A 26,528-nucleotide genomic window follows, 5' to 3' on the forward strand; every position below is an offset into this window, starting at 1 on the left:
TACGCACACTTTATAAACTTTCTACAGTAGACTCTCGCTAATTCGGCTCTCTCAAGATCTGACTAATTTTTAATTCGGGCAGCAGTTGAATTTGAAAAAAGTTTGTTGACATTTTTCAAGTTTTATTATGATTATCAAATGAAGCAAATATACTCAAATTTGCCATGGGTTTGTCTTAGTTCTGATGTGTTTTTGCATTATTAATGGGTTTCCATGAAATTTACCACAAATATGAGTATGTAAACTCAATATGTGTATGCAGATGAATAAAAAATCGTTGCATTTCAAAAACTTTGTCGCCCGAATTTCTCTCTAATTCGGGTGACATTTTGGTCCCAAATGCCCAAATTTGAGGGAGTATACTGTAGTTTGATACGGCTCTCTTAGTGGATTATAAACCACGTTTAATTCGGTAGTAAACACGGAATGTTCTCAAAAATTTTTGAAAAGAAATACGAAGAGCTCTAACTATTATAGTGTAAACATTCGGCAATCGCGTCTAGTTTTCGAAAAATTCGACATCGAAATTTCGAAAATCGTTTTTTCGATTAATAGGACCTTTGATTAAATCGGACGAAGTTAAGGTGTCGGAATCGTTGTAGTACTCGACTAGAGTTTTCCATAACACCAAAATTTTTCAAATTCTGACAATTACAATCGGAGGCCATTTGAAAACAAATTTTTTGACCCCTTATATAACTCAAGTCAGGAGGATCCGAGCCGAAGGGCTTGATTTTTTTTATCAAAAGTTTTAGGCCCATCATTACAAAAATTTGAAATCGATCGTTGCCATAGGAGCTGAGTTATTAAGAAAATAAAATTTGGGGGTATTTCAAAATGGTGGAAGGGAGGGGGAGGGGTGTAGGGGTGTTGGTCTTACACCACCTACTTCTAGCCACCTATTGACATTGAACCTTTGCCGAAAACCGCTTATCGATATCTCTTTCCGTTCTCTCTCCAGAAGTGATTATACAACAAACGGACGGAACGGCCACGAAAAATTGATTTTTAGCACACATATGATATTCGTGATCTATGAGTGTCAAAACGTGTAAATCTTAAATTTGAGCCCGATCTGACGAGGTCGGATTTCATCTGTGACTACAAAAGCTAAGATTGTAAAGAATCTCAGGTAACTGTATATTTTGACACTTCAAAATTCGAACAGGAAGTACGTCGGCTATGTAGACGAAATGAGAAGTAAAAAATATCTTATCTTTGGTTTTCGAAATCGATCCTCGAACTTTTAAACTCCAGCTGTGAATAAAGCAATTGTTAAAAAGTAGTCTTAACATCAGCAACTACTCATCTTTACCAAAATTTAACTGAAATTGACCAGATATAGGGTAAAAGAAACACCTATTTACACTTAATACTCTGTTGTACCATTTGGAAAACGAAATTTGAACATCTATCGTTATCGGAAAACGTAGATTAATGAAAAAAAAATTTAATAGACACATTAAATAAATTCTCTGTCGAACAGGTGTTCCTCTTTCGACCCTAATTCGAAATTCAATTAGGTAATATAAATATGTTTCTTCTTTGACTTTTAAAACTGAACTTCGAATGTCTTTTCTCTTATTGAAACTTCGACCATTAGTGTTCGAAATGCTGATTTGAAAATATTCAAATATTCGGCATTGGAAAACACTTTCTTTGTAAATCTTTTCTGAAAAACTATAAGCAACTCTTGAGTTTAAGTATTGCACAAGACCTTTCATACGCATCATTGACGAATAAATTTTGACAATTAGTTTGTATTAGTCAATTTATAATAAAATTTTTGCTTTAGTCATATACAAAGTGTACAAAGCAACAGAAAAAAATGTTTTCCCTAGATTAGAGGAGCAAAGGCAGATTGAAATCAAAATGATAATGAACTTTTCATAAATCATATTGTGTTAAATATGCTAGTTTTCATTACTTAAATATTATGGCTTTGAAATGAGTAATATTGCATTGTTCAAAGTTGTAAAGTTGCAATAATTTTTTTTTAAACTCGTGACTATTCTCGCAAATTTTTAATGTGTGACAATACTTATTTGAACACAAAATCCTACCCTTATAATGCACTTCAGACAGAATAGAAATAATAATTTGGATTTGTTGTTTCAATTTTCTTATTAATTTTTTCTCATTCATATTTCCCTTCTCATAAAATATTAATCATACTTTACTATCATACTGAAAAATATTCTTTGCATGCCCGAAATTTTAGGACAATTTTCATCAGGTGTTTTTGTTTCTTAAAATTTACATACACGAAATTTTTTTTTGTTTATCTTCTTCTTTAAAGTTTTTATAGGGTCCGGACGTCTCTTGACATTCACACAGCCTTTTTGTCAATCAATGCGCGGTACGTAATCTGAAATTAATTTTTCCCATAATATTCCCATAATTTTATGGTATATCTGAAATGCGCTTATAATTTAATTTCTTCCTTTAAATTTAAATTTGTACAAGTGTGGGATTCAATTTATTCACAAATTCAATTAGATCCATAACTAAAAAGCATTTATTTTAAGCACTTTCGGAAAAAGGCTACGAGATCTTTTTTGTGAAAAGTCTTTTTGTTTTGCACTAAAATTCGAAAGTGCACACAAAAAAATCATTCCTTTGTCGTTTTCTTGAGAGCCATATTGGGTGGGAAGCTTTTGACCAACTCCAAGTACTTCTTTCACCAAAATAATTAAATATTAGAAATTTCTCTGAAAGACAAAATCAACCAATTTCTGGTCAGTGGTCAAATTGGTAATTTTCTGTGCATTTTGTTGTGGAGGAGACAGAAGCAATGGCTATTAAATTCAAATTATCCAGAATTGGAAGAAAAATACGATAGTGAAAAGCCCATGGCACATGCGCAAGTAACTTTTTGATCGTGTGCGTGTCAATACAGAGAAAATTATGCCGAAATATTTACACACTAAAAGTGGCGGGAGGTTCTCCCTCCCCATCGCGAAATCGAAAGAAAAGCGGGAGAGTGTCTTTCGGAGTTGAAACTGTTGAGAGTTTCCAGTTCAGACGCTTCTCGACTGTTTAGCATTCGAGACGTGTAAGTTCCGTGGTTTACATTTCTCCAAAATAAATTATCTGGGTGATTCTGTTGCGGCAGAAAGCAGAAAGTGCAAAAATTTGGCTCAAAATTTTCATCTAAAATATTTTTATAGCAAGTTTCGGTAAGTGCAGTGTGAAGTTTGTTGCATGTGTAGGTGTTTGCGAAATAACAACCGGTAAAGTCTCGTATCTAAAAGGACTTTTTGAACGTTTTCTTGATCTTTAGTGTTTAGTGTTGGCAGAGAAAGGGGTAAATTATGGAAAAGGACCCAGAATCCATTGCAACAGTCCAAATGAAGCCAGAATATGCGGCCAGTGAAGTTTATAGCACCGCCTCAGAGGCTCCACCAGTGAGTAAATCAAAAAAATTACTGTCATTTTCTACCTACTTTTCCATTTCCTCCAATTTTCTATAATGCAATTTTGTCTCCCTTCACCCCTCAATTGTTGATTTAGTGTGTTTGTTTCTCCTATAAAATTGCATAACCGTGAATTATTGCATCATTGAGAGATGAAGAAAAAAAACCAGCCTCAAAACATGGCTGTAACCATTTGAAATAGCAGGCAAAATAGATGAAAATTTATTGGGCGCGAAGGTAAAAAGCGCAATTTAATTATTATTGTGTTTTTACTGCGATTCAATGGAGGAGAGAGAGAGCTCATCTTCACCAATCCCATCTTCAACCTCATGACCAATCTTGGAGCATCGAGCTCCGGAGATCTTTTTCTCGCGATTGCTTTCATATTATTATTCGTTGTATAAGTAAAATGCATTCAACTTTCACTTTTTCTATATAAATATCTCATCTATGTACGTGCACAGTACACTTTTTCTCTATACATATGAGTTAATGAAGCTTTGAAAAAAGAAGATAGAGAGAAAAGACAGAAAGGAAAGTTAGAAGAAATCGCAATGTCTCATTGAAAGTCTCAAAAGAGATCTTTTAATATTTCTACATGGTTTAACAAAATGAAAACCTCAATCGACCAACGCGTACACGTATTACCCCAGCAATAAATTGGTCAATTTGAGAACATCGCAAAATTCCCCAATGAACCGTATACAGCCGAGTCATTTCGATGCAAATGCATTTTGTGGTGCTTTATGGTTAGAATTCTATCAATAAACCACGGAAATTTTTATTCCAACATCAAAAGATCATCACTCATAGTCTCAAGAACAGCATCCAATATAAGTTCCTTTCTCGGCGGATCATTGAATTCTGAGAGAGGCACAGATTTCTGAAACTGGAGGTTATTCATCAACCTTGTGCGTTAAAGGCACGACTGGAAATTTTCGAGAGACTAAATTAGAGAAAGAAAACACCAGAAACAACCAATTGATTGCGTTGAGCACCAATATCAAAGAAAAACTTAAAATCCCCCAGGCAGAAACATAAATCTGTAGTATTCGAAACTAAAAACTAATCACAAGTCACTAAATCTGTCAGATTCATGTAAAGTGTAATGGCCGCCTAACGGTTAATTTAATTTCGCTATACCGGTTTGCCATAAAATTTAATTCAAAAGCTAATTTCAAAATTTGGAATTACAAAATCTGCGAATGCTTGGAAGTATCGCAATCAAGTGTAATTTAAACAAAAGTTGATAAGTCTTCTTGAGGCGATAAAATGTTTTATTGTTGAAAGGAAATTTTATATTTATTGCTCGTAAAAGGTTATTTGAAGAAGCAACTCATCGTTGAATATTTCTGCCATAAATACTGGATTTAATTGGATATTTCTGGATTATAGTACATTATAAAGAAGCAAAAATTGCAGTGATATTATGCCGAGTAGTATAGAACTAATTTGAGCTGCTACTGAAAAATAAATTTTGAAAAATACAACTTTTTGATATCCGATATCGAAATAATCCGGATAACAATTGTCAAACATTCGACTGTTGATTTGTTTAAAATTTTACATTATTGTGAAATGAATGTACAGTAGACTCTCTCTGAATTGGGCATTTGGGGCATGTCATCCAAATTATCGATAGATTTGGACGTCAAAGTCATTGTAAATTCCACAAAAAGCGCTCAATTATAAAGAATCATGATAAAATAAGAGGAAATACAGTCAAGTGTGCTAATCCGGGCGCTTCGCTATCTGGATCGTTTATGACTAATCCACTTAAAATAATATTTTTATTTTTATTTCCGTAATAGTCACTACAAGTAACATAATATAATTATTCAAGTTTGAGAAAAAGCAAAAATAATATTTTTATCCATTAAATAAGTGAGTGTAATCGACTCATTTCAATCTTGTGCCAGCAGGGTTCTTCACTAAAAATGTTCTAGCAGTGATATTTTCGCTAATGACAGCTGGTTGATTGAAAACATTTATTGTTTTTTTCCTTGTGAAAAAGTATTTTAAATCCAAAGGTTTAATTAAAAGTGAATTAGCGAAAAGGCGACCCAGTGCTGACTTATTTCAGTATTATCATTATTTTATAAATTTTCTTAATTATTTTTGATAATTTTTTTTACATTTATGTTTCTGAATGAAACAGTGAATTATTCTATGGATTTAGAAGAAGTAAAAAAGAATTTCATCAGTCCAAAAACAAGCGCTTAAGTAGCGCCCTTCGGAAAACGATCCAGTTACCCCACCTTATTATACAGCGAATTTGAGCAAATTTGCTTCACCTTAAACATGAAAGTTGTCAACAAAATTTTTCGCCCGATTGAAAGAGACGATTGAGCGAGAGTCTACTGTGCATAGCGTGCAAATTTTTTGTGAAATTCTATGAAAATGTTTTTTTTTTATATTTCTTGACCATTGATCTTTCTCAGAATTTACAATTTTAATTTAAAAAAAAAAACAAAATCAAAAGGGTGCAAAATATAAAAAACTGTTAAAATAATTCAAAAAGTCATCCGGATAACGAATTTTGCATATGTTATTTTCACCCAGTTCACCCTTTTCACTCCAGTTAACCAGATATCGAAAAGTTGTGTGTAAGATAGATCTAAATATAGAAACTCATTAACATACAATCTCTGTGTTCCAATTTAAGAACTTTTAGCCATGAAAATTATTAAAAAAAAAACTGAAAAGCGGAGCTACAAATATTTTGCTATAAAAATCGGTATAAGATTATTAATTGCATCACCACTTCTCCCTTTTTCAATTGTATTGACTTACAGAGAGAAAAGAATACAAGTGGTGATGTAATTAATAATCTTATTCCGATTTTATAGCAAATTTTTGAAGCTCCTCGTAAGGTGATACAATTGCTTTTGTGGCATAACTGTACCATAATAAAAAAATAAGTGATCGATTTAATAGGATTTTATAAGAAAGAATCATAAAAAATAATATGGCATCGTTAGAAGCTTTACTTTCATTCCCAGAATAAAATATTATAATTAGTTGATGGTTCTCATTATTTGCTATAAAAATCAAAATCACTTTTTGCAAAGTTAATGCAAACATTTAAAAAGAAATTAGGAAACAAAAAATTATGAGTGTAAGAATAATTGGATATATATTTTTATAGCAATTACCTTTATAGCACAATTTTTATATCTCCAGTGATTTGACGATTTAAACATGTATAGTTAAATCTCCTTACTTATTCCTATAATTTTGTTTGATTCTATTATCTTATATTAATTCTTAGGTTAGGGGAGACTGGGTAAAATTTGTCATATCGAAAATTTCAATATTCAACATATTTCAAAATAAAAAAAGACTGAAGCTTGAGATTTTTATTATACATGGACTTCATGAAACTTCTTAAATGTCCAGTGTTTTGAGAAATTCGAGAAAGGGCTATGAAAAATAAAAATTATAAAATTGCCATATTTTTGGAATATTTGATCTATGCCCTAGACACACTTATGAGTTAAGCCGAGAGACGACTTAGTGGAAAATTATGGATATGTAGTTTAATCATTATTTCGAATATAATTACGCTAAGCCGTCTCTCGACTAATCCTCAGGTCTGTCGAGGCCCTTACAGAATTTATTAATATCTCCTAACTTAATTAAATGACACTTTTCGTTAAGATACAGAGAAATGGTCTGTGACAAAGCTGTAGGGAAATAAATTTCCTACAAAAATAACTCAACTTGATATTTTTTTTATTAGCAAAAGCTCATAAATTATCCGAAGCCTAACAAAATTTGCCTCAGCAGTTTTGAAAATCTCCATAAAATCGATTTTTAGAAATTGCTTCGAAAAGTACATTTCTTCTCGAGATAGAGGAAAAAGGCCTTAGGCAATGTTGTAGAGCAGTAAATTTCGCATAAGAATATACAGTAGAGTCTCGCTATAGGCCATCGCTCTATAATAGTCCACAATTTATCGATCGTTGATTTCAAAACACTGATTTTAAGTTAGGTTATGTTTTTTAGTATGCGACATGCATAATTCTTTTAATATTTTTGGCAAACTTTATTAAGTAGTTGTGATAATTGTGATCCACAATGAAGAGAGCAAGGACAAGTATCACAATCGCAAAGAAAGTGGAAGCCGTCGAGCAATTTCAATACTAAAAATCGTTGATAATTTTAAAAAATTACATGGACTATAGTGCGACCCAAGTGTCAAATTTGAAACCAAATATGGACTATAGCGAGACTCTACTGTAGGTGCATCATTATACGAAATTCGAAACGATTTTTGGTTTGAAAATATCCTAAATTTGTCCCGAACAAAATTCCGAAGCCCAAAATCCCGAATTCTTAATGAAAGTGTCAGAGCTACTCCCACAATTGAACTCACTCTTGCTGAAGCCAATTTTCTGTGTTTTGGGAAATTATTCCATATTATATCTTCCGTATAATTTCGACTCTTTTAGAATTGTGACCTTTCGGGATTTTAACTTTGGGATTTTTGCTTGTAATTTTAGTTTTCGGGATTTTGGCTACCACTGATTCCTACTATGACACTAACATAACGTTAGGACTGTTTTCTCAATTTCAAATTCTCAAAACTTTTTTTTTCAAAAGTCAGAATAATTAACAAAAATTCAAAAGATTTTCTAAAGCTATTAATTCTTTTTTATGCTTTTGACAATACAGTAGAGCCCCGCTATAGGCCATCGCTCTATAGTCCACAATTTATCGACCGTTGATTTCAAAACACTGATTTTAAGTTAGGTTATGTTTTTTAGTACGCGACATGAAATGTTGTCATAATTATTTTAATATTTTTGGCAAACTATTCCGTAGTTGTGATAATTGTGATCCATAATGAAGAGAGCGAGGACAAGTACCACAATTGCAAAAGAAAGTGGAAGCCGTCGAACAATTTCAATACTAAAAGTCGTTTATAATTTTAAAAAAATGACATGGACTGTGCGACCCAAGTGTCAAATCTCGAACCAAATATGGACTATAGCGAGGCTCTACTGTATTTTCACACTGTTCACATTTTATTTTTAAACAATATCGTTCATCTGAATACGTCGTAATTTTCCAAATGGAAAATGGTCATCATATTTCAATGTCAAACATAGATAAAAAAGAAGACTGTTTGTACGTTTTGTGTTAGAAAGTTTCCTGTGCCACGTTACTTTGTAAATTATAATGTTCTTTTAATTTTTATATCAGCTGCCAATTGAAATAATTTTTAACCATAAAAGCTGCAAATTTTGAGACAAAATGTATCATTCCATTCACTTCAAAACGACTGCAGGTTAATTAGCTTTTTTAAACGAAATGCTTTGAGTGAAATTTGCAAGAATCATTGAATGACTTTGATTTTAGTATAGTACTATTACTTAGTTATATAGCATTCATAAGAAAATTTCATTTGAAATCAGTCAACTTTTCTTCCCTGAAAATGTTATATAAAACTTTTGCATAAGTTATAATTAAGCATTCACTTAATTTATCGTGTTAAACGAATTACTTCAATTAATGGATCATAATAGCAATTACAAAAATTATTTCCCGGTAAATACGAAATGCTGAAAGTATATGATTGCAATAAACAATGTAGTGTTGATATGTAATTCCTTCTTTATGGATTTGCTATAAAGAGATCCCTTAAATGTGCTATAAAACTAATCTAAAAATGTCGATAAGTCGATTTGTCGATGAATTCCAAATTCAAATTACCAGCACAATTTCTGAGAAACATTTTTTCAGTGAATGTATTGGATTTTGAAATGATCCATAGCTCTTGTGCATCTTTCTAAAGTATCTAGCAGAATTTTGCCATCTCGACTCCACGAAGAGGATTAATATGGAAGGATTATGCAATGAGCTTGCCAAAGTGAATGCACGTCTCTGATGCATCTTGCTGCAAAAAATCCAAATGATTTCTCCCCGATATTTTTTTTTACTAATTGCGCCATTCATCAATTTAGGAGAGGGCTCTTTAACGTGCAAATGTGCAAGATAGTTTAGTTGCTTTGGCTCGATGGAAAGTTTGTGAGTTTCATTTTTTTTCATTTGTTTTTTTTTTATAACTTCTTCCCTTACCACGGAGGCGAGAAAACAATTCAACAATCAAATGTATTCAGTCATTGTTTTCGACATTATTTTTTTTGCTATGTGTATTTATTTCAAATGATAATGGGTTTGGAGAAGAAAAGAGCACCAAACTCAATAGGTGTGTGCGCGAGCTTAATTAGTTAGACACAGGAGTCAAACGATGAAAAATTAATGCTTTTGCTAGTGAGAAAAATAAGCAGAGGAAAATACCAAATGCACTGTGTTATATCTCTGAAATTTAACAAAAAAAAATGAGTCGTTTGTGTGTGAAAATAGTGAAGAATATTTATCTAACATTTCCGATATCAATGGTAATTTCCTTCTTCCTGTTTTTACATAAATTACCACGACCAGCAAAAACATGAAGAAGAACACAAAATTCCAGCTCAACTTTTGCACATTATGCAATTTCTCATTTGCATTTTTTCTTCGGTGGGAAAATGTTGGTATTTTTTTGCCCAACGGCGGGAAAAATTTGCTAGATTTAGAGATTTTCATCAATTGAGACAGAGGAAAATTTATTGAAAGGTCTAAGGAGGTAAATCACCAAAGAGACATCAATTGGAGTGAAGAAACGAACTCGACCCGAATTTCCTTCTTCAAGCTTTTGTATGTAAATTCGCATTTACAACTCTTTTCTTCTCCAAATGTTTATTTATTTGTACAGTGACTCAATATTCTTTCTCCCGAAGTCACTAAAAACCTTTCATGTTTCTTTGTATATTACAAGCTTTTTTTTGGGAGCGAGGTAAGACTTTTTTGTCCCTCCCCAAAAGTGCAATTACCTTCGAATCTAGTCATTAGAAGCACGCTTTTTATCTCTATCCATTTAACCATTATGCCTAAAAAAAATTATTAAGAAGCAAGAAGCAACGTAGAAATTGAAGAAACACAATGATAAGTTTATTAGCGTCATTAGAACTTGTATGAATTGGTAAATTTTTAGAGTCACAAGCTCAAAGAGATCTCGTTAATTTTCCTCCAAGGTGATTCTGATGAAAACAATTTTATTTTATTTCTATTTCTCCTTGAGAGAAAATTAAGAAAATTGAAAAAAAAATCCACTCTTGGACACGCTCACAGAAAAAAAAGTCCCAAAGGTAATACAGTAGAAAACAAGTTTTATTTTCCGTCAAAAACGAAAATTTTTATTTATCGTGCCATCAGCTCAAGTTTTTAGCATACAAATGTTGATGATGCACTATTGATGATCGCAATATGAGAGACAGAAAACGTGAAAAAAAGAGAATACAAAATTGCGGATGTTTCATCGCGTTTTTTAGCATTTAATCTCTTTCTGAAAATCAACATTTTTCGACCTGTTGACTGATGGATATTGCCATTGGACATTTCCATGTTGGTGTTTTTTCTATGTTCAACAACCTTTTTTTGTCAGCAATTGCACGTGATTTCAGCTGCAGAGGGTGTCACCGACTTTCTTTCTTTTTGCAAAGAGATTTCACCGTTTTTTTACAGAGAAATTTGCCATTTTAAGCAATTGATTGCACACAATTAATTGGTATTCTCGGAAAAGAATTAATAAGTGGCCTGCAAAAAATCGTTATTTTGAAAATTGGCAACAGCTGTCAATTTGACTTTTGATCATGAAGTATGATACAGTCAATCCAGATTTTAATCTAAAGTTATTAAGACCGTTTAGTTGTTTATGCAAAATATTAAGTGTATAAATAAATTAATTTATTATTAATATTGAGAAAAACTTCTACACAAAAATTTGCATTTAATGAAATAAAGTGTCAGTTTGATAGCTGTTAGACAAATCGTGACACAATTTTTTCCTTATTAATTGGAAGCAAATTGGGATCAGTTAAATACATACTGCAGGGTTGTAGTCATTTTTTATAGATTATGTTCAGTATTCAGTTATGGTGTCTACACACTAGAAGCAATTTTCGTAAAAAATTGCCTGTTTTTAAAAAAAATTGACGTTTGTGCTTACAAGGATAGGGGAAATTTTCGTTAAAAAGGCATTTTTTAAAGAAATTTCTCCTGTAGAAGCCTTTAATTAATAAACATTTTAACTCAGTAAAATATTCTATTTTGAACAACAAATAACGTGTAATTAACCAAAAGTCACACAGATTCAAAAAATACATAGGGTAACTGTACCAAATTTCGGCACAGTTAAATGCAAGCGCCAAAGTCTTAAGTTTGAAATGTAATATTTTTAATACAAGTTGAATTTTTTTTGGTACTTTTTTTAAAGACTATTGCTTGGAACTTTGTAGACAGTTTATTGTCTTTATTTTCTCTAAGATCATTCTTAATACATTTTAAAATGATTAAAATTGTAGAAATAGCTTTGGTATCATATTTCGGCCAGTCGGCCACCTCCATTCTCATAGTTTCTTGCCTTTCTAGAATTCTTCCAAAGTCTTTTTCACGTCATCTCGTTCGTCAGAACGATATGTTTTGCTATTTCTTGCATTGTATAATCTCTAAGTCTAGAAGATGCAGAAACTAAAAATTCATGGTAATTTGAGGAACAAGATAAGTGGCCGAAATTGAAAGCTGGCCGGAATTGGGTACACTTACCCTAACACCTTTTAGTCTTAGTTTGTTTATTATCAAGTATATTTTGGAAAAAAAGCAAATTAGGAGTTTAGAAAAATAATAAAAACCATCAGTAGATAATTAAAGATGGGCATAAAATATTAAAATTGTCAGTAAAAAATCAAATCTTTATAAAAATTAGTTTAAAAAAAGAAATAAATTTGTTTTGTTCACACCTTAATTTTTTTTCAAAATGAGTTAACTCCTCTAATTTATATAAGGAGTGATGCGAAAATCATTCAATTCGTTGTCATTTAATACGGAACTCCCTATAATTTATTTGATTAACATATCAAAAATACAGTTTGTAGGTCCCATGTAACCAAAACAGATCAGCATGACTTAATAATGTGGTCGGCACTACTTGTTGACCTAGTCAGATACTGGTCAAAATCTGGTCAGATTACTAAAAACGTGCAAGCGCCTCCACCTTGTAATTACTTAATGACGAGGTAATTACGTAATGACAACTGTGGTCGTAATTAAGTAATGCCGACCTGGAATCTGGCCTGTTTCCCCAGCGTTATGAAGTGAAGTTGGCTATTTTTGTAAGGGGAAATTTAGAAAATTCTATTTCGAATAATAATACTGTGTGGCGCTGATGTCCCCAAAGTGGTGGCGCTACAAATAATCACCTCAGATATGGAGAAAATATTTTCCAAGTCCCAATACGCCAATACAATATCGCAAAATTTTATAGATTCTTTATATGTTAGTGAAAATGCAAAGACTGGTTACCGTTAGAGTTTTCATTGAAAATTCATATAGTTACACCCCATTCTATAAAAAATCATTTTAATCATTATATTTTGCATATTAAAAAATTATTGTTTTTGGAAAATTCCGAAACGCTTCCAAACAAATCTTACATTCTTGTAATATCATGTAAACACAAAATTAATGCTGAAAACCTTGCTGTTATTGTCTAAAATAAGAATTATTTTTGTCTTCCAACATTTTGAGCATAAAGTCAATGGTGGACACCCTATAAGAAAAGGAAATCGGACAAATCCTACGAATGTCGTACGACAATTCTATTAGAAAATGCAATATGTTTTAATATAGTAAAATAAATTTTGTGACATACTAGATTTAAAAAAATATCTTCTTTAAATAATAGTATTTTAATAATACTTATTAAATAAAGAAATTTAAAAAATTTAAATTTAAAAATTTGATAAGAAATTTATTAAATAAATTTCTTATCAAAAGTGTAACTAATTTTCAGAAAACTTTTAAGAAATAATACAAACTTGCAACTCAGTAAAAATGGTAAAAATAGAAAATATAGGTCTTTGGTCTTAAATGGTTTCAAAACTGCAGCACTACAGATTTAAATGCATTTGGAGTTATGATATGATGTTGTTAATATCCCATATGCCCGATGTTCAGTAATTAACCTGTCCGATTTAAGAGTTTTCTGCAGTGCGGTTGAGGGTTTTTCTGTACTGATTCGAATGTATGTCAGAGATAACTAACCTAAAAACCCGTTGGAAGTTCGAAAGTTTGTTTAAACCGACGAGTTACACAAGAGTGAGCAAGTTCATGAAAACTACTTTTTCTTTTAAATAAAATTGCGATTGAAACTATCCTGAAATTCCACAAATCTACACAAAAAATCGCTTTTGCAGCAAAAGTTTACACTGTTTTCTATAACGAACGTACCCTTTGAACACTTAAGGAATGCGTTCTAGATTACGGTCTTTTCACTGTAAATATTTACGGCGTGACACAGGGAGAATGGGTATCTTATGTTCGCAGTTGAAGGGAAAATGGCGTGGGGTTCACATTAATGACGACTGAAGTGTCACGAACACCGAAATTCGAAAGTACAGAAGAAACAGCCTTAAAACAGCTAGTATGTGAACTTGCACAAAGCGAAAATTGTTTGAATTCGAGTGTTTCAAACTTTCTCCTTAATTTTCTCCAAAATCATACGTCATTTGTCAAAAGTTCCACTTGAAACAATCAGTATTATTATATGAAAAACTGTAATCCATTGTTTGAGGGTTTCTACCTTGCTCTCAGATGCTAAAAGTGATACTAAAATAGCGAAAATGTGATATGTATTTAAAATGTTTTGCGGAAAAGTTTCCAAAAACGATAAAAAAAAATATATGCCACCTCCTTGACCAAAACGTTCGTCCAGTGCATTAATAGATTTCGTAGCATGAAAATAGTTTCGAAGACATGTAAATATGAAATTCATACAATAAAATGAAATAATAAAAGATCTATAATTGTTAAATAGAGGAACGGAGGGTCAAAAATTTATTAAATTTACTTATTTTCTTGTTTTTCTTCACGAATTTCTTGTTAGCATTTCATTCAGTTTTCTTTTCTTAAAGTAAATGAAAAATTTACGTGAAAATATTGCAAGAAAATATATCACTCTTAGTCTTAGAGGTCATGAGGTATTATCCATGTCCTTAAAAAGATAATTTACTTTTACTTTTTGTTGATAAAATCTGTGAAACTTCATTTCGACGATTTCAAAAAATTGTCAAAAAATTTGCACAGAAACCACAAAAAAGTTTTAATAAATCTTTATAAAAATTATTTATGAACTTCAGAATTGTCACAAAAGTTTTACAATAAGAGAATTGATTATTTTTTAAATCTGCATTTGATTTTTTTCCATATTCGCCTATCTGTTTTTTTTGCGTTTGATTTCTTTCTTTTGAATTTTAAAGTATTTGTATGAAATTTAGTATTAATCCTGAAATTATTACAGCAGAATTAACTTTTGATTGTCTGACACAATGTCCACTTTTCTCCTATGGACCTATGTGAGATCTGTCTGACGAATATCCAAAGTATTCTTTTGACTTATGATTTAGTGGGGAAATTTGTTTACTTTCCCGTGAAGTTTAGAAAATTCCAGAAACTACCCTCTTCCACTCACTTCGTCAACATCGCTGTTTCCTCTACTATCGCCAGTGTTTCATGCTCGGCATATCTTGTAGAGTCGGCTCATTATGCTGGTTTCACTCCCGGATACACTGCACTGGTTGAATTTTGAGGTTATGAACACAAACAATTTTTAATGGGTTCTTGAAAACTCTGCTGTCACCTTGTTGAGGTGCAAAGCGTATCGAGCTGTCAAAAATCCCGACGTCGAGATTAAGTAAGACGGACTAAGGACTGACGTAATGATTTTTCTCAAAGAATTTTTAAAAAAGAAAAAGCGATGAAATATTAGGGTGGAAAAACGGATAGGGGCTTTGCTTAGGAACACAAACTTTCTCTGTATGTCCTGATTTCCCATATTTTCACAATTTTTTCCTGAATTGCGATTGCAAATTGCAATGAGCGTTGGTAATAGCGACGTCGTAATTACGCCAAATGTAGGTAGAGATTAGGTAATGTTGAAGTAAATGTCTCAAAATGGTGCTACCTAATTATTACGTAATTCCGACTACACTTCTGACCACGCTAATAAAAAAAAAGAAATTCATTAGGAGATAGATAAATAAGGAGAAATTAGGCCACGAATTTTGATTAACGCAACAAAATATCTGTATAAACTCAAATTTCTGATAATTCACTTATTTTTTCTAGAATGAAGGTTGAAAATCTCGAAGTGTAATGCGTGGAGTATGAGTAATAATGACGTCAAAATTACGTCCTGCTTAAGTAATATACTCAATCACAAAATGGCGGAGGTCATAGCCCTACGTATTTATGACTTCTTAATTACTATATGTAAATCACCTTGTGTCATTACGTCGTAATGAGGTAAATTTTAGGTAGTCATAATTAATATCGTGACCTGACGTATTACTTACTTAAATTTTGCTAGTCAGGCTTCAACAGGTCAGTAGATAAGCAGTAATGACATCCTTATAAGGTTGTTCTGTCAATCAGTAAGCTCTGTGTTACATGGGGTGTAATTAAGAATTTTCTTTTTTCTTTTTCAAAATTCAGATGATAATTTCACTGCTTTTAATTTTTTATTACCGCTTATTTTTATTTTTTTCTGCTCGTTTATACACACAGTAAAAAAATTTACAACCACTACGATTGGTAATTTTTGCACGAGCGCTATGGTTGTAAATTTTGTGTATTGGAAATGTTGTGTATTGGCAAAGTTGTGTATTTTCAATTTTATAAAATGGCTTCCTGTCTATAATTTTGATTGTAGAGCAATTTTGTTCGGTTTATTTGTATTATCTGTGATATGTCTCGGTATTAAACTAAGAAAAAAAAGAAGAAAATAAAAAAAAAGGAAAAAAAATAAGAGAGTCTGAGACTTGAACCCATAATCTTTGCGTTGATGGTCTCGTGTTTTCTGCCTGCGCTACCGACTTGCTTACTTCTCTTCAGCAAATGGCCAAGAGTTGCATCGTCAATTTTTCTAATTTACATGATGCTTCCTCTGTTTTCTGTTATTACATAATTATTCCTAATTTTTCACGACTGAGGCACATTTTAAGAATCCAATGAATGATTCCAGAAGACAATTAGGCAGTTAAAAATGCAAAATCTATCTGAAATCTTAGAAAAATTGCAAAAGTAAACAATGGAATTTTGACAGTTCTCACACAAATTTTCCAATACATAAATTTCCTTACACAATACATAATTTTACTAGCATTATGTTAGTATCGTACCACCACTATGATAGTAATTTTACAATTTACAACCATATTGCTTGTGAATTTACACAACTTTTCAAATACACAACTTTATTTCTCACACAATTTTTTACTATGCAGTTCAGTGATATTTTACTATTTTCATGCATTAGAATTTATTGTATAGAATTTTAAATTCGATTATGGCTCCGGCAGACCTTTTAGATCAGGAGAATTTCATAAAGTCAAAATTCATATCCTTTTTTAATATGGCTATCCTACTCTTTCCCACTCTTCTTCTTCTCTTGAAAATCACACCAAATTAAATTTAGTTTATTTCAATTTTGAGCCCGAAAGAGTGGGATAGACTTAGGCAAATATTTTGAGAAAGAAAAGGACGCGAATTTCGATTTCACGAAATTTTACCGAAATATAATGCCCAGCGCACAATAACTTTTGTTTTGTAAACATATTTTTAACATTTGAGTGAGTGTGAATGAAACGTAGATCTAGTCATCTCGCACACTCTCACAGTAAATTGTGAAAACATGTTTGCAAACAAAAATTATTGTGCGTTGGGTATAAGGTGTACCGGAGCCATAAGCCTTCAACAGTTTTTTTTTATCACGATTCATGAAATTAAAACTGTCATGCGTTTCTTTCTCAAGCGTTTTACATATGACAGTCCTACTCTTTCGCGCTCTTCTTCTTTTTTCTTTTGGACGACACAACAAATGAAATTTAATTCAATCGAATTTTGAGTGCGAAGGAATGGGATAGACATACTCGAAACATTTGAGAAAGAAAGAGATGTTGAATTTTGATTTCATGAAATTTTGCTGATCAAAGAGGTTTGTAGATCTAAAGATGAGATCTAAAGGTATATCTAAATTACTGTTCAATCTTCTGCAGTTCTCGATAAATGGCCGCACTCACTGCATCAATTCTAAAAAAAGTATATAATTAAATTGTTATGAAAAATTAAATATTTGAGTCCATAAAATATTTGAGTACCATCGCATTCCTTGATTGGCCAGATTTGAAAATACTCAAAGCTTTAATCTTAAAGAATTCGATAGAACTAATATTTTATGAGATTTAATCTATTTAATAATTTAAGTCTCGTGAAATAGAAAAATTCAACTATTCGACTATTGGATATGATAAACTTACTTAAGTTCCCTTTAATTTGAACACTATTTAACTTAATCTCTATTTTTTATATTTAAATTCTGAAATATGTGTATTAGTCGCATATAAAATACTGAAATTGAACAATAACACAAACCACCATTTTGAATAATGCTCAACGCACAATAACTTTTGTTTAGTAAACATGTTTTTGACATTTCAATGAGAGTGAATGAGATCTAGATCTAGTCATCTCGCTCATTCTCATAGGAAATTTTGAAAACATGTTTACAAACAAAAGTTATTGTGCGCTGGTCATAATTATTTACAAAATATTGTACTAAAAACTATTTCTTTCTTTATGAAAGTTATTAATATTGTCACTTGAACAAATGACAAATATTTACAAATTTAAACAAGTGACATAATCTGTCAATTAAGCTTGACAGCTAAGATTAATGGCCCCGTAGTGACACAACTTTTTGCTTGTTTTCTTGTAAAATTACTGAAGCTTATTAATTTGTGATTAAAATGATTTTTAGATCATTAAATTTGTACATGTGTATTTGCTGTTCAAAGTGCGAAACAAATTGGCTAAATATTGCTTGTACTTTTTGTGGTTTTTAGGTTTTATTACTGAAGATTGTTTTTATTTAAAAGTGACAACTCTATGCAACCATTCAAAATTAATTAAATTTTTGCTGATTGAATTGTTGCAAAAACTATTTGTTTTATTAAAAAATTGTATCCTACGGATTATAACAAGTAACATGACAGTTATTTTTGACATGTCTGTATTGTAGGCGTGGCCATCATATGTCATTGTGTTTAGTACCTCACAGTGTGGCATATATTTTTGACAAATGATGCCCAAATTAACATTTTCACCTTCAATTTTTTTTCCAAAAATCTCACAAGTTTAGAATTAGCACAATTTACTATGTAAGTATTCTTAGTTGTTCTTAAACCAAAACGCGTTAAATGCATTCGTCAACAATTTGCTGAACTCTGGACTTCCCCGATCTTTGGAGGTCATTCAAAGAAGAACCAGAATCAAATACATGAAAGTCACGAGAAATATTAGCTAGCTGATGAATAATTTTCCCATTTCCTCCATGGAAAATCTCATCGTGATCACCCTGCAGAAATTTTCAGCCGTGTATTTGTTGCTGTGTATGGATGTTACATACAAAACAATCCATTCTAATTTGACCTCGTTTTTTTGAGAGTGTACCTCTACTGGAAATTTATTCATTTTATATTCACACAGACATTTTAAGGCAATTTTTACATACAATAAATGTCTCCGGAGGTTTTTCTGTGAGCTTCAAATGAAAATGGTCATTAGATGGTGGGAAATTCTTAAAGATTTTCATGCTATTCTTGCGGAAGATGATTTAGCATAAAGAACCGTTCAACACTTTTTTTCAACTCTTTGCAAGAAAATGGAATAAGGGTCACATCTGTAGGCACAGTATATTTAATATTTTTTGCTGATTTCATCTTATTCCGGAAAAAGAGGTGTTGTGGCTTGATTTTCTCTCAATCCAATATTACAAGTTTCTGAATGGAGGTTGAAAAGAAAAACCATAATGTGGAGAGATGCATTGGGTCGATTTAGAAAAAGAGAGCAATAAATTGAAAGAAAATTAATAACATTGAGTGAGAGTAAAAATAGAATATAAAGTAAAATTAATGATAGTGCACAAGATACAAAAAAAAAGACGTTTGAGTATTGAATAGAAAGTAATGATGTGTCTCATTTTCTATTGCAGGCATACAAAATGCGCCAGTCCAGCTCTGTTCAAATTGCAAAAATTATTGCAATGACGGTAATTGCATCGTCTTTCATCATCGGATTCTTCGTGCTGGCCTCCGCTTACCTTCAAGCGAAGGCTTCGTGTGACCAAATGCAGACACTGGACTCAGTACTTGAGAAGGAACTTATGCTGGAAACACTCCAAGTAAGTAACATCCACCTTCCATTTACCATCCCAATCCACACAAGATCTTCACGAAATTGTACCAACAAAAAAATTTTTGAGATAATCTCTCTGGACTCTTTCATGAAATTTCCATTTGTCGATTTAAATATAGCAAAAATGACATGATCACGGCTTTTCGTGGATTAATGAGTGATCTTCAGGGAGAAATCCAAAAGATACTCTCATGAGATTGTGCGCCAAAAGTGTTTCTTTCTCTTGCGAAATTTGCGATCTTTAGCCAAAGAGATTGTTGAATCTGCAGCTACGACCATTTTTAGGAAAGTGATAGCAAAAGAGATTGCTGCACGATCATCCAAAAAGTCAAAGAATTCAAGTATATCACGGGATTTAGCTCAAAAGTGAATCATATGGGGAAATTTCCCAAACTTAAAACCACAATATAACTCTAAAAGCATCGTAAACCATTATTTTTGAGACACTGTTTTACTATTTTGAAAAATTCATGCGGAATACAATTAAAATTTTTAATTTAGATTTTATCGTTGAAGAAAATGAAGCACTTGCTAAGTATGGAAAGGCTTAATGAGATACGAAAGAAGCTCAACAAAAAATAATTTTAGGACACGTGCATTTAAGGAATAATCATGTTAATCATGTTCATGGCATATTGTTAGCACTATAGCTTCCTAATTGTTTAAACCCCCGTTGATGTTTGAATTGACATCACAATATCACTTTGGAACGGCACCGATTTCTCTTAATAACGTTCCTAGTTCAGTATTCAGAGTTAGTCCATGTTGGATCGTCGTAGACGTCGTAGACAGTACACAGAAAAAAATATTTTGTAAAAATGTTCGTAAATGCTTGTGAATTCCTATGGAGGAGTTACGAAATGCTCGTGAATCGTGTAACCCACAAACAAGTTCGTAAAAGTTTGTATTTTTTCACAAAAATTGTTCGTAACATGATCATTTGACGAACATTTTTTGTACTTTTACAAACATTTGTTCGTAAATGTTCGTAAACACACAAAAAATGTTCGTAAAAATTTGTCATTTGTTTGTAAATGTTCGTAAAATGTTCGACAGGAAAACAAACATTTACGAACAAAAGAGAGAATTTTACGAACATTTTTTTGTGTGTTTACGAGCATTTACAAACAAATATTTGTAAAAGTACAAAAAATGTTTGTCAAATGATCATGTTACGAACAATGTTTGTGAAAAAAGTACAAACTTTTACGAACATCTTTGTGGGTTATACGATTCACGAGCATTTCGTAATCCCCCTATAGGCATTTATAGGAATTCCCCCACAGGAAATTCTGTGTAGACTTTTTGGAAGAACGCTGCGGGTTCTGCAGAAACCTCTGACGACCAAGATTTGAGACGAGATTGACTTGAGATTCCCTGATGGATTTAACAGGATTAATTTTCTTACCATTCTCTTGTCAATAAAAAATCACTAATTTTTTTTGATCAGCAAAATAAGTAAAAAAATAATTATATTTAATAATTAAATTTATCTTTAATCAAATAGATAATATAATTTAAAAAAATAAGGAGAAGCATAATTTGACTTGATACGTATATTCAAATCTTCAAAACATATCATATACGTATCTTCAAAAAGTTTTTCGCTTAAATAAAACAAAAAAATTCAGGCTTGCATGTATTATAAAAGGAAGCTCAGCAAAAAACTAATTTTAAGATTGATTGATGGATGATGATCTTGTGAGATACAATTAAGGTCAAAGAAATCAAGACTTTAGACTGAAATTCGCGTATTGATTTCCAGACTAATTTTAAGACACGCCCACTTTAGAACTTAACCAACAAAGATTTAGGTTTCTTTTCTAATATTAATTTTTTAAGCGCTTATCTTAAGAACATTAAAGAGGAATTTTTAATCCATGGGTGGGGTTTGATTATTTCAAACTTGAGTTTGCATTGAATAGTCACGCCCTCGAAAAAATATTAATATTATTATATCAGATAGATAAGTACATAATAAACCAGAAAAATTTTTGAAAATATAGGCTTAAGATTAGGCTTATATGTCGAAAATATAAGCTTAAGATTAGAGATCTTAGAAAACACTGTTTAATAATTTACAAAATTTTCAAACTATGGACATGTCTCAGAAGAGGCGTGACTAATTTTTTTGGGCGGGATTCATATGGGTTCTCTCCTACAATTAAAACTGATAGTTTTCTTATGTCGCAGTATATCTCTACAAAATATTAAATATTTAAAAATAACAAATTTAATTATGCATAACAATTAAAACAGGATATGACTTAAAATTACTTTTGGGTGAAGAAGAAAGAAAATCAAAGAAATTAAACATAAGGCAAGGCAAACTTAACTCTTTCCGGACCGCAGCATATGCTGCAAGCCAATTTCACAATTTTTAATCAAAAGTATCTAAGCTCAAGAATTAATTGAGGTCCTACAAAAAATATCTTACATTTGGACATCCTTATAGTTGTAATCATCCACAAGAATAGGATTTTTATCAGTTCTGAATAATTAAAAAACATTGTTTTTCATAGAAAATGCATATGCTTCTTTGGGTCCCAAAACAGTCCCAAAAGAGACGAAAGAGTTAAACCTGTATAGAAAACTAGATTTGATTTTCCAACATATTTTAGAATAAAAATCGAAAAAGATTTTTCTAATATCTGTTTTTTAAGATTGAAAAAAATGTTAACTAGTATAATATCTTGAAACAATAACAAAGAAAAATTTTAAATGCAAATTCGACATTCAATTAATTTTATTTGTTTTTAATTTTTCATAAAACAGTACCTTTTCTTCGTTCCAACATTATGTGCTGGACATACTTACGACTTAAGACGAGAGATGGCTTAACGTAATTATAAACGAAATTATAAGTAGATTTTTCCACTAAGCCATCTCTCGGCTTAAGCCGTTAGACTGTCTAAGGCATTATTTGTTTCAAAATAAAAAAAAACACAAAGTATGTTTTAAATACTATTAAATAATTCGTCGCTTTTATATCACCGGTTGTCATATCTGGATTTCTTTTGTACTAGAATTTTATGCAATAGACAACGTTTTTATCAAATACGGATACTAAATAAATGAAATAAATTCAGATACGGCAATAATAATTCTCAATGCAACCGATGAATTATATTGTTGGAAAATTATGCAATTTAAATAATTGTTAAACTCAAAAAAATTGCGAAACAACGAGAATAATGCATTAAAATCTTATCGTGTTCTTTGATTTTGTAGAACTTGAAAGCTTCCAAAGCTTTCAGGAAGTCCATTTTTTACTCAACAGTGATAAAAATAAAAAAAAGAACAGCCATTTTCGTATAGATTCTTAAATTGTTATACGATTAAGGAAGAAAAACCGCAAAATCATTTTTCAAATCGAATTTTTGCAATATTTGATAAAAATTTTCCAAGTCATTCTGTAAAATGATGATGTATGAAAACGATAACTGAAAGGAAAGTCAGCTAATGAATACTTGCCAAAAAAAGCTAAATTGCTTGTATTATAGCATCATCAAAAAGTTTTAACTTCGTCGTAAAATGAATGTTTGTAATATTATTCCTCACACGTGTCTGCAAATATTTTCCTGATGACATTTTTAAAAACATTTGTGGTGAGTCAAATTTCGAGTTAAAACTCCAAAGATCAAAATTAAATATTCATAAGTACGGAAAGTTCTTGTATTTCTTTTTTTTTCTGAGTATTGTCCCCAAAAATTTGTAATGAGTAACACTTATGCCTTGTTGATTTAGGTGTCAATCATGACAAATTAATTCCATATTAAATTTACAGGAAATTAGTAACACATTTCCCCCGCAAAATAATTATTTATAGAAACCGGACAAAGTTACAAAATCAAAAAGAAAGAATCTTGAATGGAAAGTGAGAATGATGATCGCAAAAAAATCTCATGCCAACATGGTTATTTTGTAATTAAATTTTGAATGATCACTTCATAACAATTTGTGGAATAAGAATTCATGAAAACACGAGAGATTCTCATTTTCAGATACGTTCATTACATAGTAATTGAGTTAATAGTTGAATAGACACAGAGAATTTTTTCTCCCTTTCGTTTTAACTCTTTTTTTTTGTAATCCGAATGTATTTGCAATTTCGAGAGGTTGTTGAGGTCACGTTGACCTTTTAAATGAAATACAGCACAAACGGAGAAGATTCAGCGAAAACATTCACACATCAATAATAAATTGAGAAAGATCACACAACTCTTGCTATAGAGCTTATGTAGAATAGAATATTTTACATAAGTATGAGTTTTACCGGCATTGAGAAAAGACGAGCAGCTCTTTGGGGACCAATAGCAAAGTACTTCGAGAAGTTGCACTTTAATAGAAATTTATCTCTTTAGGGTAAATTAAGCTAATTCAAAACCTTCTCCAAATGGAAATTTTTCGCTACTCCAAATGGAAACGTCAGCGTTTTCATGATAAATACTGTACTAAATTATTATATTTATATATTTTCTATATCACAGTTTCATTATTTAGTTAATTTTGCTCCAAATGAAGCGAAAATCCATTCATATTCACAAATTTTAATTTGTTAATTTCTCAGAAATATTAAAAGTGTACCTTTTCACCATCGAATTTTTCATCGACCCACCATGTTTTCCAATGAAAAACACAATGAGGTGACTGTTGTTTATTCGTTTTGTTTAACATTTATGTCATATTTCGGGCTAATTTTGGTTAAATTAAGTGCTAATCTTTATTGTTAACGGTACGTGAAGTTTTGAAATGAAATAATTGCCTATTTCATGAACAAAAAGGGTTTTTCTGAAGTGTCTGCAAATGCTTCAATAGGAAACCCCGGTAATACGATTTTTTGGAGAGATTTTCTTATTGCTTTAGATGGGAAAAGAGAAAAGACCAGGAATAAGAACAAATCCTGCACTCAGGAGCAACTCAATAAGGTTTTGGAAGCCTTTCGTCGCGGTTTCAGTTACACTGTTTGTCTCCAATTAGAAACTTTCCCTTGTCTCCATTTGTATTAATTTGTTTCCAATAGAAGAATTTTACGCTCGCGTATTTTTCTTGTATTTAAGAAGTTTTCAAATTATATCTAAAGAATTTTCACTAAACAGTAACATTCTAGAAGAGTCAAGGAGCAAATTTATGTAATTCTCTTCAGAAAAAATATGAACTAATGTGCTGAATCTTCTGTCAAAGTTAAAGTGTTTGGAAATGGTTTTGAATTAGGACATGTACCCTATCCCAAATTATTTTTTTTCTATCTTAACGAAAAAGGGGTGGCAAAGCGTCCCAGGCTTTGCGAAATGCTCGAACTCATGACCTAGATTCTATATTTCTCAGTACTTTTGCATCATTTACCATTTACCGGTTCTCAACCGATTTGAACCGATTCATATATCTTTTAAAAGATCCTCCAAAATTGTTTTAAAAGTATCGATTTTCGGATAAAAATTAGTTATCGACTATGAAACGGTTCATTACCAGTTCGGAATCGATTGGAACCTGTTCAGTTTTATAGGAAATTCCAAGACCTTTCCAACGAGCCCAAGCATGACCCCATTCGCTAGATAAATGCGCTCTCTAGTGTCTTTTTAACCTGGGTCCGCCTGGGTAATCTCTAAAACATATCCAAAAATGAAAAAAAATCGCACGACGCGTTTTCAAGTAATCCCATAAAACATGGTTTTGGAGGAAAATGAGGGGCAGGTTAACGATCCTTGGGTCGACTTATGGGGGAGGGGGGGTGGTTCCCCGAAGGTTACAAGTCGCTATCTCTCACCGTTTGGCCTCTAGAGTTGGCAACAGCCGGACGGACAGACGGACAAACTGCGTGACGACATTTCTCAGAAATCCTCTGAAACGTTAAGAAAAGTGATCTCCGGGGGGTGGAAGGTGGAAATTTGGGGGAGGGGGGGGGTGAAAATATCGAGGGATTATATACTGCTCTCTCCGTGGAGTTCGCGCAGTAATATGCTTTTCTAGTCATTTTCGAAAAGCTGTATTTTGCTTTTTTCTAGGGATCTCGTAGTGTAAGTAGGTAAGATTGTGATCTCTTTGATAGAAAGATTCCTGAGTTTATTATAGCTGCCAATCAGGCGATCATGTATATTGATCGGCGCCGATCAGCCGATCATGGTAACTGTTCGGCAGGCGATCATGAATATTGATTGGCGCCGATCAGCTGATGAACAGATGCAGATTTTACATCTGTTCATAGATAATGATCAGCCGATCACGGTAACTAATCAGCTGGCGATCATGGATATTGATCGGCACAGATCGGCCGATCATGGTTACTAATTAGCAGGCTTTCAAGGATATTGATTGATGCTAATCATGGTAACTAATCAGCAGGCGATCCCCATATTGATAGACTCCGATAAGCTGATTATGGTGATTGATTTGCAAACGTTCATGGGATATTGATCAGCCGATCGTAGTAACTGATCTGTAGGTGTACATGGATATTGATCAGCGCCGATCAGCCGATAATGCTTACTGGTCTGCAGACATTCATGGATATTGATCGGCGCCAATCATAGTAACTGATTGACAGGTGATCATGGATATTGATCGGCGCCGATCAGCCGATCATGGTTACTGATCAGCAGGCGTTCATGGATATTGATCGGCGTCAATCTTGGTAACTGATCTGCATAGGCAATCATGGATATTGATCGGCGCCGATCAGCCGATCATGGTTACTGATCAGCAGGCGTTCATGGATATTGATCGGCGTCAATCTTGGTAACTGATCTGCATAGGCAA

General features: G+C 32.1%; 1 protein-coding gene across 2 annotated transcripts in view; it reads left to right on the forward strand.

Annotated features, from left to right (window-relative positions):
- Nucleotides 1-2,776: 2,776 nt before the first annotated feature.
- Nucleotides 2,777-26,528, forward strand: part of LOC129803953 (nuclear transcription factor Y subunit beta) — a 40,204-nt gene continuing 16,452 nt past the window's right edge. Inside the window, exons 1-3 of one of the 2 annotated variants that reach the window (XM_055850849.1) lie at nt 2,777-3,179; nt 3,284-3,407; nt 19,570-19,758. In XM_055850849.1, coding sequence (XP_055706824.1) covers nt 3,315-3,407; nt 19,570-19,758 — 282 coding nt within the window. In that variant the 5' untranslated portion in view covers nt 2,777-3,179; nt 3,284-3,314. The remainder of the gene's footprint in view (nt 3,180-3,283; nt 3,408-19,569; nt 19,759-26,528) is intronic. The other variant, XM_055850848.1, reaches the window with a different exon arrangement.

The sequence above is a fragment of the Phlebotomus papatasi genome, chromosome 2 (assembly GCF_024763615.1).
Source record: "Phlebotomus papatasi isolate M1 chromosome 2, Ppap_2.1, whole genome shotgun sequence".
NCBI lineage: Eukaryota > Metazoa > Arthropoda > Insecta > Diptera > Psychodidae > Phlebotomus > Phlebotomus papatasi.